Source organism: Macrobrachium nipponense, chromosome 17 (genome assembly GCF_015104395.2).
Source record: "Macrobrachium nipponense isolate FS-2020 chromosome 17, ASM1510439v2, whole genome shotgun sequence".
Lineage (NCBI taxonomy): Eukaryota > Metazoa > Arthropoda > Malacostraca > Decapoda > Palaemonidae > Macrobrachium > Macrobrachium nipponense.
Window position 1 is genome coordinate 84303988 of NC_087210.1, and position 15538 is coordinate 84319525.

The 15538-nt window shown below is 42.3% G+C and overlaps 1 protein-coding gene across 1 annotated transcript; it reads right to left on the reverse strand.

Moving 5' to 3' along the window:
- Positions 1–311: 311 nt before the first annotated feature.
- Positions 312–14942, reverse strand: LOC135195973 (poly [ADP-ribose] polymerase 2-like). The gene is made up of 8 exons (XM_064222475.1): positions 14919–14942; positions 14583–14755; positions 5432–5585; positions 3602–3840; positions 3012–3228; positions 2499–2723; positions 2010–2233; positions 312–1350 (listed from the first exon to the last, which is right to left on the reverse strand). The coding sequence occupies exons 1-8, from the start codon at positions 14940–14942 to the stop codon at positions 1197–1199; spliced, it is 1410 nt and encodes a 469-aa protein (XP_064078545.1). The 3' UTR covers positions 312–1196.
- Between the last annotated feature and the right edge of the window lie 596 nt (positions 14943–15538).

Below are 15538 nucleotides of genomic sequence, written 5' to 3' on the forward strand. Positions count from 1 at the left end.
AAAAGCAGAAGAATCTGATAGTCTTTGCAGCTATATCAGTACTCAAGATCCAGACTATCAGCTATATCAGTACTCAAAATCCTGAGAATGTTCTCCAGTATCAATCAATCAGGAGACTGGGAACTGGTAAATCTAAAGGACCCTGAAGCTAATATAATATCAAGGAGGTGCACAGCATCCAAAATCTTCAACTGCCTTGAGACAGATTATGAGTAAATCTAACACCTATAAAAAAAAAAAATAAAAGATAAGCAAGACACTTCACTAGCCCAAGAGGGAAGTTTTCACCAACCACCTAAATGAAATTCAAGTAAAAAACACATCTTTAATGAATCCTCAGTGCATTTTACATTTAGATTAATTAGTTTGATTGAAATGTATCATGATGATCATTAATCAAATCTTTTATTTACTTAATTCTGAAGCATAAAAATCACTATAATTATCACTACTGGAAAAATTAATAGCATTCAGAACAATATCTATAGGAAAGGACAAGTTATGACCAAATACAGATAACCAAAGCCACCTGCAAAATTTATAGTCGACTGTTAACACTGCAAAATAATTACCATGTCAAAATTGTGAGTGGAAGTCCTCAAACAATAGTTTGTGTAGGCATTAATTCAGCTTTCATTTTTTCATATCCTTATGAACCTATAAATAAATAACTTGTGCTGTTTTTAAACAGTATTTGGTCAGGAAATCCATATTCAAAATTCTCAGTTTTATTCCACTACAAATACTATAACCGACAGCTGTCGCATGTGAAAAACCATTACTTTTAGAACATGAAAAAACTTACATAATGAATGGAATAAAAGTAATTTGTTATTTAATGTAGTAGTCATATCAGTAAATCAAGAGAAACATCCATAAATATTTTTGCACTAAAATTAGCAGAATGTCAATTATTATTACTCATTCCATCACCAGCGTGATTATCTACTTGAACACACCATCAACAATGCAATTATCTACTTGAACATTTTACAAACTGTTCCAAAGTCTGAGTGGACGGCATGAACAAAACCATTTGAAATTCACCAGATTTGAGTATTATAACTGACACAATACTAAAATGTTATACAAGAGTGTTTGGCTGCAATGCAAATTAATCTTTTGCATAGATCTTTGGTAGAATATGTAACCACAAATTACCTTGAGTAGCCTAACCCCTACACATATAATAACTTTTATTTGAAATTGAACTTAATCTTCAGTAGGAACCTTGTACGGACTTGTGCTGGATCATAAACTATGTACTCATTGTACAACAATGTATAACCTTTTGGATTTTTAACGGCTGTTTGCACTCCTGGGCCCATGGGAACCACTGTTCCGTCCGATCTGAAATCACAGAAAGAGGATACGTAAATTATCATATACATAAAAAAATAAAACATAATAAATGTGTAGTTTTCTTAAGATTTCAAACTTATAAAACAAGCCCTTTTCTAAGATAAAAATGCATCAGTTTACATTAGCCTATCTGCAGTTTAGCAGTTCCCTCTGATACATCAATTACAACTTGATTCACCTATCTGTGCCCCATACTGCTTACAGTGTGCTTGGCATAATAAGCAGTACTGATGCTCTTTGCAAAACCCCTTTGGTCCCATTCATAAAGGTGTCTTTTACTCTTCATCAGTTTCCATGTGCCCTATTTCTATCTACTTGCAGTTATGCATTTTTAACCCCATCTTGCCCCCAATTTAAAAACACAATCCTATGGCTCTGCCCAATAAGGTGAGAAATGTGTTTCAGGGGTCTTGTTAAACTCTCTTTATAATTATGAAGCAAAATATTCCTCACTGCTTCAAAATCTTCCTATGTTAGAATTATGTGAATTTAACAATTTATTTCTGAAGGCATCCCTTGAGCTTAATGCTTATCCTGTACAAGCATTCTCCCCCCAAAAAAATATTTGGAACCAACCTACTTAAGAAATGACTACCAAACTGTTCTATCTAACTTGCATTTAAAATATCAGAAATTTGCATACTCACAACTTTGATAAGTTTTCTGGTAATGGTGCTGTTTTACCACAGCCTTTTACTGAATTGAATCCTTTTGGTAACTTGTGGGCATTGTAATCAGCATCAAGAAGATCATTTGTTTTGCCTAGTGAAACTTCGGAAAGGGCAAGAAATCCAGTGTCGTTACGTGGAGTTGCCCAACAATAATTTGCACTCTTGCTTGACATATCAGCAAAATAGATGCCCTTTCCAAACTGAAAGTTTTAACAGAAATCACAGTGAGACAATGATAAATCAGAACTACTGTACATCTGGCAAACTAAGAGGACAAAGCAACTTGTCAATGATTCATCACACAAAAACATTTCAAAAACTAAATTTCAACGTACTGATACTGATAACATTGAAGTCAAAGAATGATAATTAGCTTACACAAATAAATCTTTGATGCTGAACCTGAAAGGCTTGTGCCAAGACATTCAATGTCATGGTGAATTTTTAGAAAAAGCAGCAGCTTACCATATACCCTGTAGATGGAGCCTCAGGTGGAGCTATTCTTAAACCCTGACTCAAGATACCAGCCCAGTTAGAAAGCCTTGATCCATGATACAATAGCATACGATTCCCAACATCTTTGAATCTTTCGTATTCCATTTCTTTTCGGATTACAAACACTTCCAAGAGTTCCATCTTGAAGTTGCTGTGTGTCTTTGCATGAGTACTTTGTAAATATTTTTCCAGTACCTTTAAATGAAAGAAAAAGAAATGTCATGTCAAAGTAAATATACTTCAAGTCTTCATACCTGTTTAGAATCATACATATAGGAAAAATACATGGTCCTGTTTAGCATCATACATATAGAAAAAATACATGGTCAAATTTCCTAATTCCATATATGATTACAAAATTCTAGGACATACTTCAGCCTTCAATAATACATACATAAAAAAAGAATGACGAGTACTCAAGATTTTTTTCAATACGTTACTAAAAGTCCAAGAGAATGTGATGAATGAAATTTGAAAAAGTACCTTATAATCATCAGTGTCTTTACTCAGAAGACTAATGCTACACTGAAGACTATTGTACTGCTGATCAACTGGATGTACGTTGACGTCAATTGGCTGATCCAAGACGCTGAGTGCTGCCTGAATATCTCCTAGTGCTTCCAGTAAAGCTACCTTCTCCTGTATTTCAGCTTTTGTTTTAATCAGTGGAGGAACTTTCATCCCAAAGTAGTGGGGAATCCTAAAATGTAAAGAAATCTCTGATTTTACATACTTGTAAATTGCCAAATAATCTTTACATTTGTATAATGTATGTATTTTAATAGGGAACTTTGTGGCCTTTGATTTGTGTGCTTGTGTATTTCTAAAAATGCAGCTCATTACCATATGTTAAAGACAAAATAAAGTGTGCAAAAATTTCATGCATTTATATATATTTTTTGTTTTCCTTACAGTTTTGGCCTACTAGAATTGTTTGCAAGTTCATATAGATGGCTAAAAAATTAATTTTAACCAGCAAATAGACAGTGCTGTGAACTTGAAGCCCACACACTGGGAGGGCCAACTACATTTCTGCAAAAAGAGGTAAATTACCTGCACTGAGAACAACCTACCTAGTATAGAAGGCATTGCATGCATGAACCAGTTCCATACTTGAGTACTTTCCCTTCATAATGATATCGTCAATACTTTTCAAGGCTAGATAGCCAGCCTTAATCTGTTCAGTAGTCAACTTCCCAAGAGGGGCCTTTTTAGCATCATACTTCATTTCAACAACTGCCTCCTCCATGACACGCACATCGCAAAGCAACTCAATCAGTGCGCGTACACGAGCTTCAAGTTTGCACTCAATCTGAAAAGAAAACATCATGTGAAAATTTTGTAATTGACAACTTTAAACTAAACAAAACCTATTAAAAATGGATTAAATTGCTCTATAGGGATTTGGTAATTTACAATATTAACTGGGTATCTCTATACAGTATACATTTGGTATTTCTGTATAGTATATACTATGAAAAGTACTATACCATTTCCACTTGTCATGAAGATGACTTGTGTACACTTCCTTAGGCACTTCATATGACTTAAATACATTTTTGTAAACTAAGAAAATAATGTAAATGTTCAGGTGTGGTGATTTCAGGGTACTAACTGTTACTATAAATACCTAACTGCGGCCACTAGGGTATGGCATTGATGGCCCAGTGGTAATAAGCCAGGCGTGGCATACAGAAAAGAGTAAATGGAAGAGAGATTGTGCCAGACTGAATTCCCCTGTAAACAATTCCAAAGTAAAATCTAGGGGCAAGGAATTTCTTAGGAGTTTCAATGCTTATGACCTCCTCCTCAAAACACCACTTAAATGCATTACAAACAATCATCTCACAGTATAATATTCTACTAACAGGTTATGTGGTTTCAGTTAGTAGAGCATATTGATTATTGAAGTTTATGGTTTATTTGAAAAATACTTTGTCATGGTTTTCTCAAGTTTGTGCACATAAATGGGAAGAGGGCTACAGCTGTTGCAGTGCTTCAAGATTTTGATACTATGATATTCCCTTGATTACTGGCAATAATACAGGGATGTTTGAAACAAGCAAAAATCACAGTTATATTAATATACAACTAAGTTACTATTTGTCCTTTAGTTTACGGTAACTGCCAACATGTAAAGAATCTTTGAGATGAAAAATAATTTTCTGTTTCAACAATATTTTTGTATATTTACAATTTTATCTAACAATAATTTATTCGTTTCATCTAGCACAGATAACCTTCCACTGGAGTTACAGCAGTTTGTTAAAAAGAAAATGACCTTCAGTTTTAAAAGATGAAAGGTAAGTTTCTGAATTATTTTAGGGAGGGAAAACATGAAAGCCTTCAATGTGAGAAAATTCCCCTTGTTACCAAATTTACAAAGACCAATTCCAGCTTGCACTGAAGGATACTCCTATACAAAAGGCAATGACTTGCATTTCTGTCGGAACAAATAAAAACTTGAGTTGTATAAAATCCCTAATTTTCATACAATTATTGACAAATCTAAAAGGTTGTTTGCAGATTACACCAGTTGTGTTTAAGAGTTGAAAAGTTACCAGTAATAATGTCAACAAGTAATAAATTCATAACTGAAATACAAACATGCTGAAAGAAATAATTTAATTTCATAATGCTACTACTTCCACCATATTCTTCTTACTTTCCTATTAGTAAGACAACTTGAGAGATACTGATAAAATAAAATACAATTACATACGATTAAAAAGTCTTAAGACTTCACAACAGTAATGAACACTATCAAAGACGCCCAAATAATGATGCTTCTGGCCATCTGACAAAGATCTGATTGCTGTTTTCTTTTCTTCTTTTTTTATTAAAAGGGGACATAAAAGTCCTGGGACAATCTCATGTAAACAAAACGACTAATTCATACTTACTTTTTTTCTTTCCTCCTTAATCTTATCATTGGCTTTTATTGCAGAATCAGTTTTATCTTCCCTGGAGTAATCCATTTCAAGCAAGTCATATTTACCTGGCACCTTTTCAAAAGAGTCCCTCAAATTCCAGTCATTTCGAGTTTTGTCACTGAACCTGTCAATAGAAAACAGTTGCTAATTCATGTCACCGGTACACCATTCTATAACACTTGGAATTTTAGCTTATACAAATATGTCCTTGCAATGTGTTGATTTTTTTCTTTAATAAGGCTCAGGTGACAGGCATTCCCATCCCAACACCAAAGTCCTTCCTCCTAAACAACTGCCTTTTTGTCATAATAATTAAATCAATGTATTGATTCTGGTGTAAAGCCTGGCAAGATCTTTCATTTTCTTTTTTCTAAGCCACTCCAAAATAAAAATGAAATGGTCAAGTTTACCTAAAACTATCTTTCAATAATCTTTTCTCAAGTACTCAATAATCTTTTCTCAAGTACAGCAAGAGCACATCAATTCTTCTACAAGGGAAAACTAACATAGGGAATTCTGCTTGATGGTAACTAGTCCTGACTTGTGCCAACAACTGCAACAATTATATCAAAGCTAGGAGCAGATGAAGGTAAATGGTGCAAATCAGTGAAATCTCATGTTAGTAAGTTCCACTACATCAGATTTCAGTAATAACAGATACTGTCAGGTACTAGCAAACCTAAGATAATAAACTACCTACAATGGCATGGCCAGCAAGTACATGAATGGATGTGGGTTAACAATGCACCAATGACGCAATTAGGAAACTGAAGTAAAAAATTTGCCAAAGAAATCCTACTGAGGATGTTTCTCAGAAAGATTCCTTCACCAATAAGAAATAAATTTCCTAAAACATACACAAAGTAAAATTTCTACTACAAAACAGTAATTCCAAAAGCACAGTTTAGGTTTCCTCAAAAATGACAATTTGTCCAAAATTGCATTTTTCCTAACTATACAAACCTGAGGTCCTTTTACAATAGGAAGGTTACTAGCGGCAGCTGGATAGGTCGTAAGCTTTCGAACAAGGGGTTCGGTAGTTAACTGCTTGTCCGACAGGCGCGCGCACGCGACTGGGAGGTAAACAATCACTTTTGCTTTTGGCCCAAGCAAAAACTGCAGAGTGAGGGGTGGCATGAGGTGGGACTATGTGTAAAAGGACCTCAGGTTTTTATAGTTAGGAAAAATGCAATTTTGGACAAATTGTCATTTGTTCCGACACGGCATACAAACCTTCTGTCCTTTTACAATAGGAAGACTCACTTCTTGGTGGGAGGAATCTGAGTCTTTTGTGAACAGACTGGTGTTCGCCCAACCTTGGAATGCCTCCCTGGTCGTAAGAGCGAGGGAGGGATCCAAGCCTCTGTCCGATTGATGGGGTGTGCACCGCAGGATCAATGGTCAGACCTCTGGACCAAGTACTAAGAGAGAGGCAAGCGTATCTCTTCGTACCAGCAAGCAAGAACAAGTTCCTATTTGCAAGAGGCAACATAAAGTTATGGTTTTGTCTCTTGTTGGCATCCACTCCCCCCCCCCCCCCTTGTAGGAGGAAGTGGTGGATATCGCTCCCATCCCTAGTGAAAGGGATAGGATGGGGTTCTGTCGAGTAGCTCACCTGCATCTCGTCCTTATCCAGCAAGGTGATGACCGTATCCCTCTACCCACAGGTAGAGGGGGGAGAAAAAGATAGGAAGAGAAGCCAGTCACTCTCTCATTCACTTATCTATTCTTACAGTCACACCAGGACTCGATGCTGTTCAGCCTGCTAGGGTCTGGGTTAGCTACACAACGTGTTGAGCAGCCACCACGGGTCCCAAGGAAAACGATCCAAGGACCTGTGGGCAATATCCAAAAGGTAGAAGGAGGTGCCAGTGGTCTGGTTGTACCAGACCCCTGCCTTCAGTACCTGCGCCACGGAGAAGTTTCTTGTGTAACTCGAGGGAGTGTACTTCTAGGTCATCTTGTGCTGACGAAGAGTCTTCAACACTCAGCCTGGGATGTCGAGTTTTCTTCAGAAAGCGTGGTTGCGCTTTCACAGGACAAAGCAGCATCTCCTTCGCATCGAAGGCGATGAAGTCCATTAGGGAGGGGATTGTGAAGGACTCTAACCGATCGTTCAGGAACCGAAGGGTTCTGAGTCTTCACTACGAAGTTCGGTAACGAAAATCGAGCGTCACGAATCCCCATCCCCTGGATGCTTGACTTCGCAGGAAAAGTCATGCAATTACCTCAGAGGAAAAGAAGGGAATGGTCGTATGACCTATCTCTCTTCTCGACTTCGGTGATGTCCTGTACCCATACACTGGTCTATTCCGTCTGCCAGCGAAGTCGTCTCACATTCTCCTATCCCCATGCAGTGAAGTTCTTCTTCTCGGTAGTGGATAGGACACCGACACTCAATGGTGGGTGTCGATGGTATGGGTACTGTGACAAGCCGTTAGGACGAAGAAAAGACTGTTATGGAACAACCGAACTAAGTCCACAGCGAAGTTTGTAACTGACTTGGGCGCTCTGACAGCTGCCGACTGACTGCGTTCGGTAGGAGGCAAAGTTGTCCAAGCACCCGAGCAAGTACGTGACCTTCGCCTTAAAAGGGTTATGCCAAGAGACTAAACAAATAATTTGTTCGTCACCGATGCCAGACGGCGAGGTTGATGATTCTCTTAAGGCATGTGCCCAACAGGCGAAAGTCAATTGCCTTCTAGAGACCGAGGTCCCTGATGGCAAGATATCTCATAGTATAGTTGACTCTCAGCTAAGGAGAAAACAACACTATGTGTCGTTGAAGACGAAGGTGTGCAGCCTACGTCTTCACAGCTGAATCGAGAGAAGGATTCTCAAGATTCTGAACCTGTGCTACAAAGACTGAGAACGCTAACCGCTATTCTTGCTGTCCGGTGAGGATCGTAGTTGCAATGAAAGCGGAGCACTTTTCAGTAATGAAGACACAGGGAAAAACTGCCTGAAGAACTGCTTCTCATGGGCTGAACATTTGGAAGTAGAGCTGTCAGGTCGGAGAGTAGGCGATGTCTTCTGACACATCTGTTAATTCGGGGCAAACAATGCATAATTGCTCACCTGCGAATACGAGATATTTTGAAGACAAACTCAGATGTCTGCAAAAATCAATCGCCACTATCGCGGTGCGATGCATGCGGGAGACTAGTACAGACTTCTGTTACGTGCGGTGAACAGAAAGATGAAAGAGTCCAAGAGATATCTCTGTTGAAAATTCTCGCAATGTCGAAGGCGATGAAATCGAGCTTCACAGCAGTAGATGGTCCTTCATTATTGCGAGAATCCCCGTTAATCAGAGACCTAAGTCCATGATTGTTGGGTAGAGATACGGTTCGGTAGTCAATCAAACCAGTGGAGAGAGAGACGTGACCGACCGTACATCTCGGAGACCTAGCTGATACTGAGCTGCTATCAGGCAGTTCAATACGCAGTAGCTCTCGGTGACTCGTCATCCTGAGTTGCCAGGTAATCCCTTCCACGAAGGAATGCGTTCGGCTAGAAACATCGAGCATAAAGAATACGATCGAGCAATTATATTTAAACGAAACGGATTTCGGTAAATATAAAAAGCTGATTTGGTGTTGTCGTGACAATACCAAGTATCTAAAATCGAAACTGATAACTGCTGGGAGGTTGCAGGCAACCCGAGTTGCAGTTCAATTAAGATACAATTCGTCTCGGTCACACACCGTAGAGTTAACTACGGTTTATGCGCCTACCCCCCGGACAATTCAACTGTTAAAAGAATCATGTCGCGAGGGTAATATACGTAGTATATTTGTAGGTTCTGTAAAAGACCTCCATCCTAAATTCTTTTCCCCTCGAGGAATGAGAATAAGGATTGGAGATCGACCGCCTTCGTTCTCTAGTCAAGAGAGTGAAGGAGAAGTCTTTCCCAAAGGAAAGCTTCAATGGTGAACAGAATACCGAAGACGATAGTTTAAGCCAAACTTGAAGTTCCCGTCCGTTCTTCTCTATTCCAGGTTAATCGGCCTACTGTGAGATACTACTCTTCTTTCAGCAGCAGTCTTCTTAAACCAAATGCTAGAAATTACAGGAATTCGAGCATAAGCGAAGTTCCCGATTATCGTGTAACAATTATCGGGGATTCTCGCTCACTTTGGACCGTGGTCTCGCCTAAGTGTTTGGAGATCGTAAAAAACTCGAACACTCTGAGTGCGCTAGAAATACCGTAGAATTCTAAGCAGTCTGCGAAACCCCCACCGAATTCGTCAAACGATATTCAGCTGGTGGTCCTCTCGATTCCCGTAGAAATCGAGAAAGGGGCAGGATCCCTCCTCAACGACCGGGGCTTACGTCAGGTAGGACCCGAAGGTCTCCCTGGTAGCGCAGTCCCTAAACGTGGGATTCTTACAGAGAAATCTCTGTAGGATCCCTCCCCTTTCCCTCGTAGCCGTAAGGAGAGAGGGAATGGGGGAGGAATTGAAACTGGCTCGCCTTCCCAGCGGAACTAGCAGTTGGAGAAGAAAAGGAGCAGCCATCGCCCCTCTCAGAGCCTGGGAAAACGTATCGTCAGGAGAAAACGTTTTCCCGAGGAGGGTTACGAACTCATACTGTAGGTAAGGGTCTGCCGCCACTGTGAACGTCGTCTGGGTGGGGCTGATCGACACCTGACAGGAGAGAGCCGATACCGTCCTCCGACTCATTCCAGTCCTCGTCGAGGTCGAAACCTCTCAGGAGGACCGAAGGGTATTCAAATACGGTGTCCGAAGACACGTAGAAACGCCTCTGTCGCAGTAGAGGAGGTGAAGTAGCTTGTTCGACCGGCCAGAACTGAGAGAGCCTTCTTGTCCGGAGACGAGAGACTACCTGGTTCAACACAGCCGGCAAGCTCCGATCGCGGCAGACCCCCCGTCGATTTGGGTTCCCTCTCGGGCCCCAAAAAACACTCGAGCCGAGACGTGGCTCTGCTGGTGGGAGCGGCGATCCTTCCCCGAGGTCGTTGTGCTGACGAATCAGCGCCATAACCTCGGCAAAGTTCCTCTGGATCTCGGAAGTCACAGCATCTTGCAGAGTAGGACCGTTAAGCCCTTCGAACAAGAGCATATTCCGAGAACCTTCCTCCTAAGAAGGGGGAACAGCGACAGCCCTCTCGGTCTCCTCCAGCCACTTGCGCATACGTCCTGGCCGGTCCAAGAACCGTGCCTGGCACGTAGGGCGTCGTGGTGGGATCATGAGGGGCGCACCCCTCACGATCACTCCTCAAAACCTCGCTCCTCCCGGTGTAAACGAGGAGGTTGAAGGTACGGGGAGAGGCAGACCTGACGCTCCCTCCTCGCTCGCTGGCAGAACCAGCAGGCTTGGAGGGCTGCAGGCGATCGTCAACCCGCGGTGGCGATCGAGCTGCAGGCCTGGTCAAACCGTCTCGCTGTGGAGAACGGCTGGACTGAGCACAGCGGCCCCGATCTTGAGTGTCAGAAGAGCTGGTGCTGGTTGCCGTACCCGATCGCTCTCTGTGAGATGCGACGGTCAGGCGACCTGCAGGCTCCACTGTCACGGTGAGACCGGTGCTTGTCCTCACGGCACGTCACGTCGCGGTTTCCAGCCGTTGGCTGGCACCGGCGAACGGGGGGGACCTCTTCCCAGCCTCAGCCTGTGGCGGTCGTGGACCGTCACGTCAGCCAGGGTAGCCAGCTGGTCGCTGCGAGAGCGAGAGCTGGTCTGGTGAGAGTCGCGTGAGCGGCTGTCACCAGTCTTCCGCTCCGTGCCGTGAACCTGACGCTGAGCGGGCTCAGAGGTCTGGTTCCTGGCTGCACGGTCGCTGGTAGGCGACCGTACACTCGGTACCTCCCGCGAACGAGAGGCCGAGACGGACCCTGATGCAGTGGCAGAACCACTGACACCAGGCGAGGAAGTACCGGTGTTAGCCGGTACCCCTCTGGTCCCTGTAGTCTTCTTCCTTGCGGAAGAAAGAGACGGGCCCCGCTGCCCCTCCCGAAGGAGCAGGAGGACCAGCGGGAAGGAACCCCCCCGTCCCACCGAGTGAGACGGGTCCCGAGAAGCTCCCGAGGGAGACTTCTTAGGAGGGAGGAGGCAACCTTCTTCTTCCTCGGCTGTGAAGCCTTAGAAGTCGAAGGGGAAGAGGCGGCAGCCGACGACGACACCTTCCTCCTCTTCTTCGTCAGCTTCCTCAGGACAGACGTAAGATCTGCCATCCAGGGCGGAGCCGGGGCTGCTGTAGCCGAAGTCACAGGGCCCGGACGCACCTATACAGACAGACCAAAGTCTGGGGTAGTACCCCTACCACGAACAGGGGACGAGACGTCAGCAGTATGGACATACTCAGGAACAGCAGGCACAAGCCAGCACAGCATTGGCAGGGATAGCAGCTGCAGCAACGGCAGGGACAGCCAGCGCAGCAACTGCATTGAGTCAGGCCAGAATTGGCAGGTACAGCAGGCAGCACGGAAACACGGAGGTGGAGCAGCTGCCAGCAACATCCTGGTACCGGCGGCAGGTCCAGGGGCGAGCTCTAGGGCAGCGGAAGTGTGGTCGCGGCAGCGCGGCAACACGAGCCGGTGCGGGCGGCAACGCCCCCCTCTCGGTACGGCGAACGGCAATCCAACAGCGGCTGTAGGCAAGACTGTTACCAGGTGAGGCGAGTACACCAGGTGAGGAGGGACGTCGTCACCTGGAGTCGATATCGTTGTCGTGGTCACCACTCCATGGGTGACCGCAGCAGGCCCAGACATAGAACCGCCACCCTGGACACTAGGCACGCTCTGCAAATCGAAGGACGCCCATACCTCACCAAGGTCCACCCTCGTGGCAGTAGCACCTGCGGAAATAACAGTAGTAGTGATTAGTGGGGGGGAAGTCCCCTCGCGCGGGGGGGTGAGCCCCACACCGAACGAGCGGAAGACCCCGAATACAATTGTACATCGGGCACCGAGCGCCCTCCCCTGCGCTCGACGGATCGGGCGAGGAGAAGAACCCAGATAACCTACCCCCCCGAAGGGGAAGGGCCATCTGTGGGAGCTGAGCGGCAGGGGGGGGGGGGGGGGGGGGGGGGGGGGGGGGGGGGGGGGGGGGGGGGGGGAAGAGGAGAGAGAGAGAGAGAGAGAGAGAGACGAGAGAGATAGAGAGAGAGAGAGAGAGAGAGAGGAAGATTCTCGTTCCCCATTCCCGCACAGCACCCTGTACCCAACAATAATAATAAGAGCCTGAGAGCAATCGTGCCCTCGGCACCGAATGCAAGGGCATAAGGATCAATTCCCTGACTGAGCGGAACTTGAACCAAATAAATATTGATGCAATCAATAATAAAAGGAATAAAATGAAAAAGAATCTTGCATTACGATTCACTTCACAATGAATAAGGGCTCGGATCGAGCGCATTTGCGCCTTCGGTACCGAGCGCAAGGGGTTAAAAAGGAATCCATTCCCGATTATGAACGGAAACCTTGATCCATAATGAATTGATGCAATCAAAATATATATGAAAATGAAAAAGAATACTGCGCTTGCGATTTCACTTCATACAAAATAAAAAGGGGAAGGATCAATTCCCGGGTAAGAGCGGAAAACATTGATCCAAGTAAATAATGCAATCTCAATAAAATATGAAAATGAAAAAGAATACTGCACTTGCGATCACTTTATTCAAATAAAAAGGGGAAACGATAAATTTCGGGTAAATTTCAGGGTAAGAGCGGAAACTGATCCAAAATGAGTATTGCTACAATCAAAATAAATATATGAAAATGAAAAAGAATACTGTACTTGCGATTCCACTTCCATTACAGAATAAGTTTCCGTGCCGAGCGTATTCGCTCGGCAACGAGCATACAGGTCAAAAAAATATAAATGAAAAGGGTACTTACTTACGATTTTCATCTACACATTTCCAACCAAAATATAAGCTCGGAGCGAGCGCTCTCCCGCCCTCGGCACCAAGCATACACAATACGAGGATCATTTCTGGGAAAAATTAATTCCCGCACTTACGCCCTTCAGTCCCGGCACTCGGGTTAATCGGAGGGCGTGGAGAAACCAAGATCCTATAATTCACAATTGAATTCAATGGAAATAAAGATGAAATGATTGTACTTACAATTCAGTTTCACTAGATATATAGAAAAAGAAAAACACAACCATGCGAAAGCAATGACGATGATGGGCGGGCCCAGAGAGCGAGCGTGGTACACCCGTTTCTACACGCCAGCAGGCCGAAAGAAGCAAAAGTGATTGTTTACCTCCCAGTCGCGCGCGTGCGCCTGTCGGACAAGCAGTTAACTACCGAACCCCTTGTCCGAAAGCTTACGACCTATCCAGCTGCCGCTAGTAACCTTCCTATTGTAAAAGGACCGAAGGTTTGTATGCCGTGTCGGAACAAATGGTATGAGGAAAATTTCATTCAAAAATAAAAAGGTTGTTACATTTTGAAATTATTATTGCATTATGATGAAGCATCAAATGAGAAGTGAAAAGATTTGGTTTGGAAACATGAATATCGCATCGTCACTAATACTCGATTACCAATGTTTACCCATCAGTCATCTAAAAATATACCACAAACAACCCAAACACAAGACAAAAATTATGGTCACTGTAATAGTAAACAGGTTTCATGAATGAGAGGGCAGAACCTGGTTTGCTATGAAGGTGGATTTCCTGTGTTAACACTGACCGTTTCTTTCAATCAAATCCATGCCCTAAATTGGAGCATGTGTATTTTTCTCACTGGCCAATGATAAATTGCACATCTTTGGAAGTGACTTCACTGGCATGTGCAACTTAATTAATAAAGGGAACTTACACTAACTACATGTTGGTGGTCTGACTTAACAAATACAAGCCTATGCAATTTGCCAAGCTCCAATTACCAATGAAGGATGAAAATGCTGCCAAGAAATTTTTGTTCATTAAGCATTCTGAATTACCACGTAGAGGAATCTTATAATTACCTTTGCAATTAATGTGCCATGGGAGATACAATACACTACTTTTTCTCCAGTTATTCTTTTGTACCCAGGTTGGCTGGTATAATTTCTACTGCAATATTTACTCAGAAGGCCTAAATAAAAAGATAGCTGTAAATTGTAAGGGCACTTCAAAGCACACCATAAGTTTTTCAACTTACTTTTTCATGAATATACTCTTAGCTTTATCCAAGTCTCCTCCACAAGGCTGTAAACTATTCTGCCCATTTGCCCCTACTCTGCCCCACCGCATCCACACAGAATATGCACCTTTACCATCATCCTTCAACAGTTGTATGAGGTAATACTTATTGTTATTAAACTGAATGTTTGTCTGAAAAAAGAAAAAAAATAAATGATTATACATAAAGGAATAAAATGTAGCAAATTGAACCCTACTATATGCACATTTTTAATGATGAACTGAATCACTCAAAAATTAAAATGTCTTTGTATAATGCAAAACTAATCTCATAGTAATACAGCAATTATCTGACTTTTTCCAAATCCCCATCCTCCATATGAAATCTCTACTTTTTTATAATCACTTTTAAAATGGGCTGATTAAATACAATTATATATATATATATATATATATATATATATATATATATATATATATATATATATATATATATATATATATATACTAGGCAGTACCCCCGGGTTACGACGGGGTTTCGTTCTTAAGACGTGTCATAACCCGAAAATCGTCGTAAGCCGGAACGACATTCTTGAAAACATGTCCACAGGGAAAAATTTCACTAATTTGCAATTTTTCTTAGGGCCGTATCTCTAAAATTATCACTAATTTACTTTTTTTCATGTGCAACACTGTGTATTCACAAATTACTGTATATTTTCATTAAAATACAATAGAGAGAGAGAGAGAGAGAGAGAGAGAGAGAGAGAGAGAGAGAGAGAGAGAGAGAGGAGAGAGAGATACATAAAACCATTAAATTCGTTGACCATTGTATGGCATTGTTAAGCTTCGAGTGTCACTGGAGTTATGAGGTAGGGAAATTGATACAGAAAAAGACAAAGGGAAGAATTTTCTTTTGAAATTAGTTATCGTATTATTATTATTATTATTATTATTATTATTATTATTATTATT

Coding starts and splice junctions, on each gene's coding strand:
- LOC135195973 (XM_064222475.1), bottom strand. CDS start 14,942: ATGGAGGATGGGGATTTGGAAAAA. Junction 5,586..14,582: donor AAGAGTATATTCATGAAAAA/GTAAGTTGAAAA, acceptor TTCTATTGACAG/GTTCAGTGACAAAACTCGAA. Junction 2,724..3,011: donor AAGACACTGATGATTATAAG/GTACTTTTTCAA, acceptor TTTCATTTAAAG/GTACTGGAAAAATATTTACA.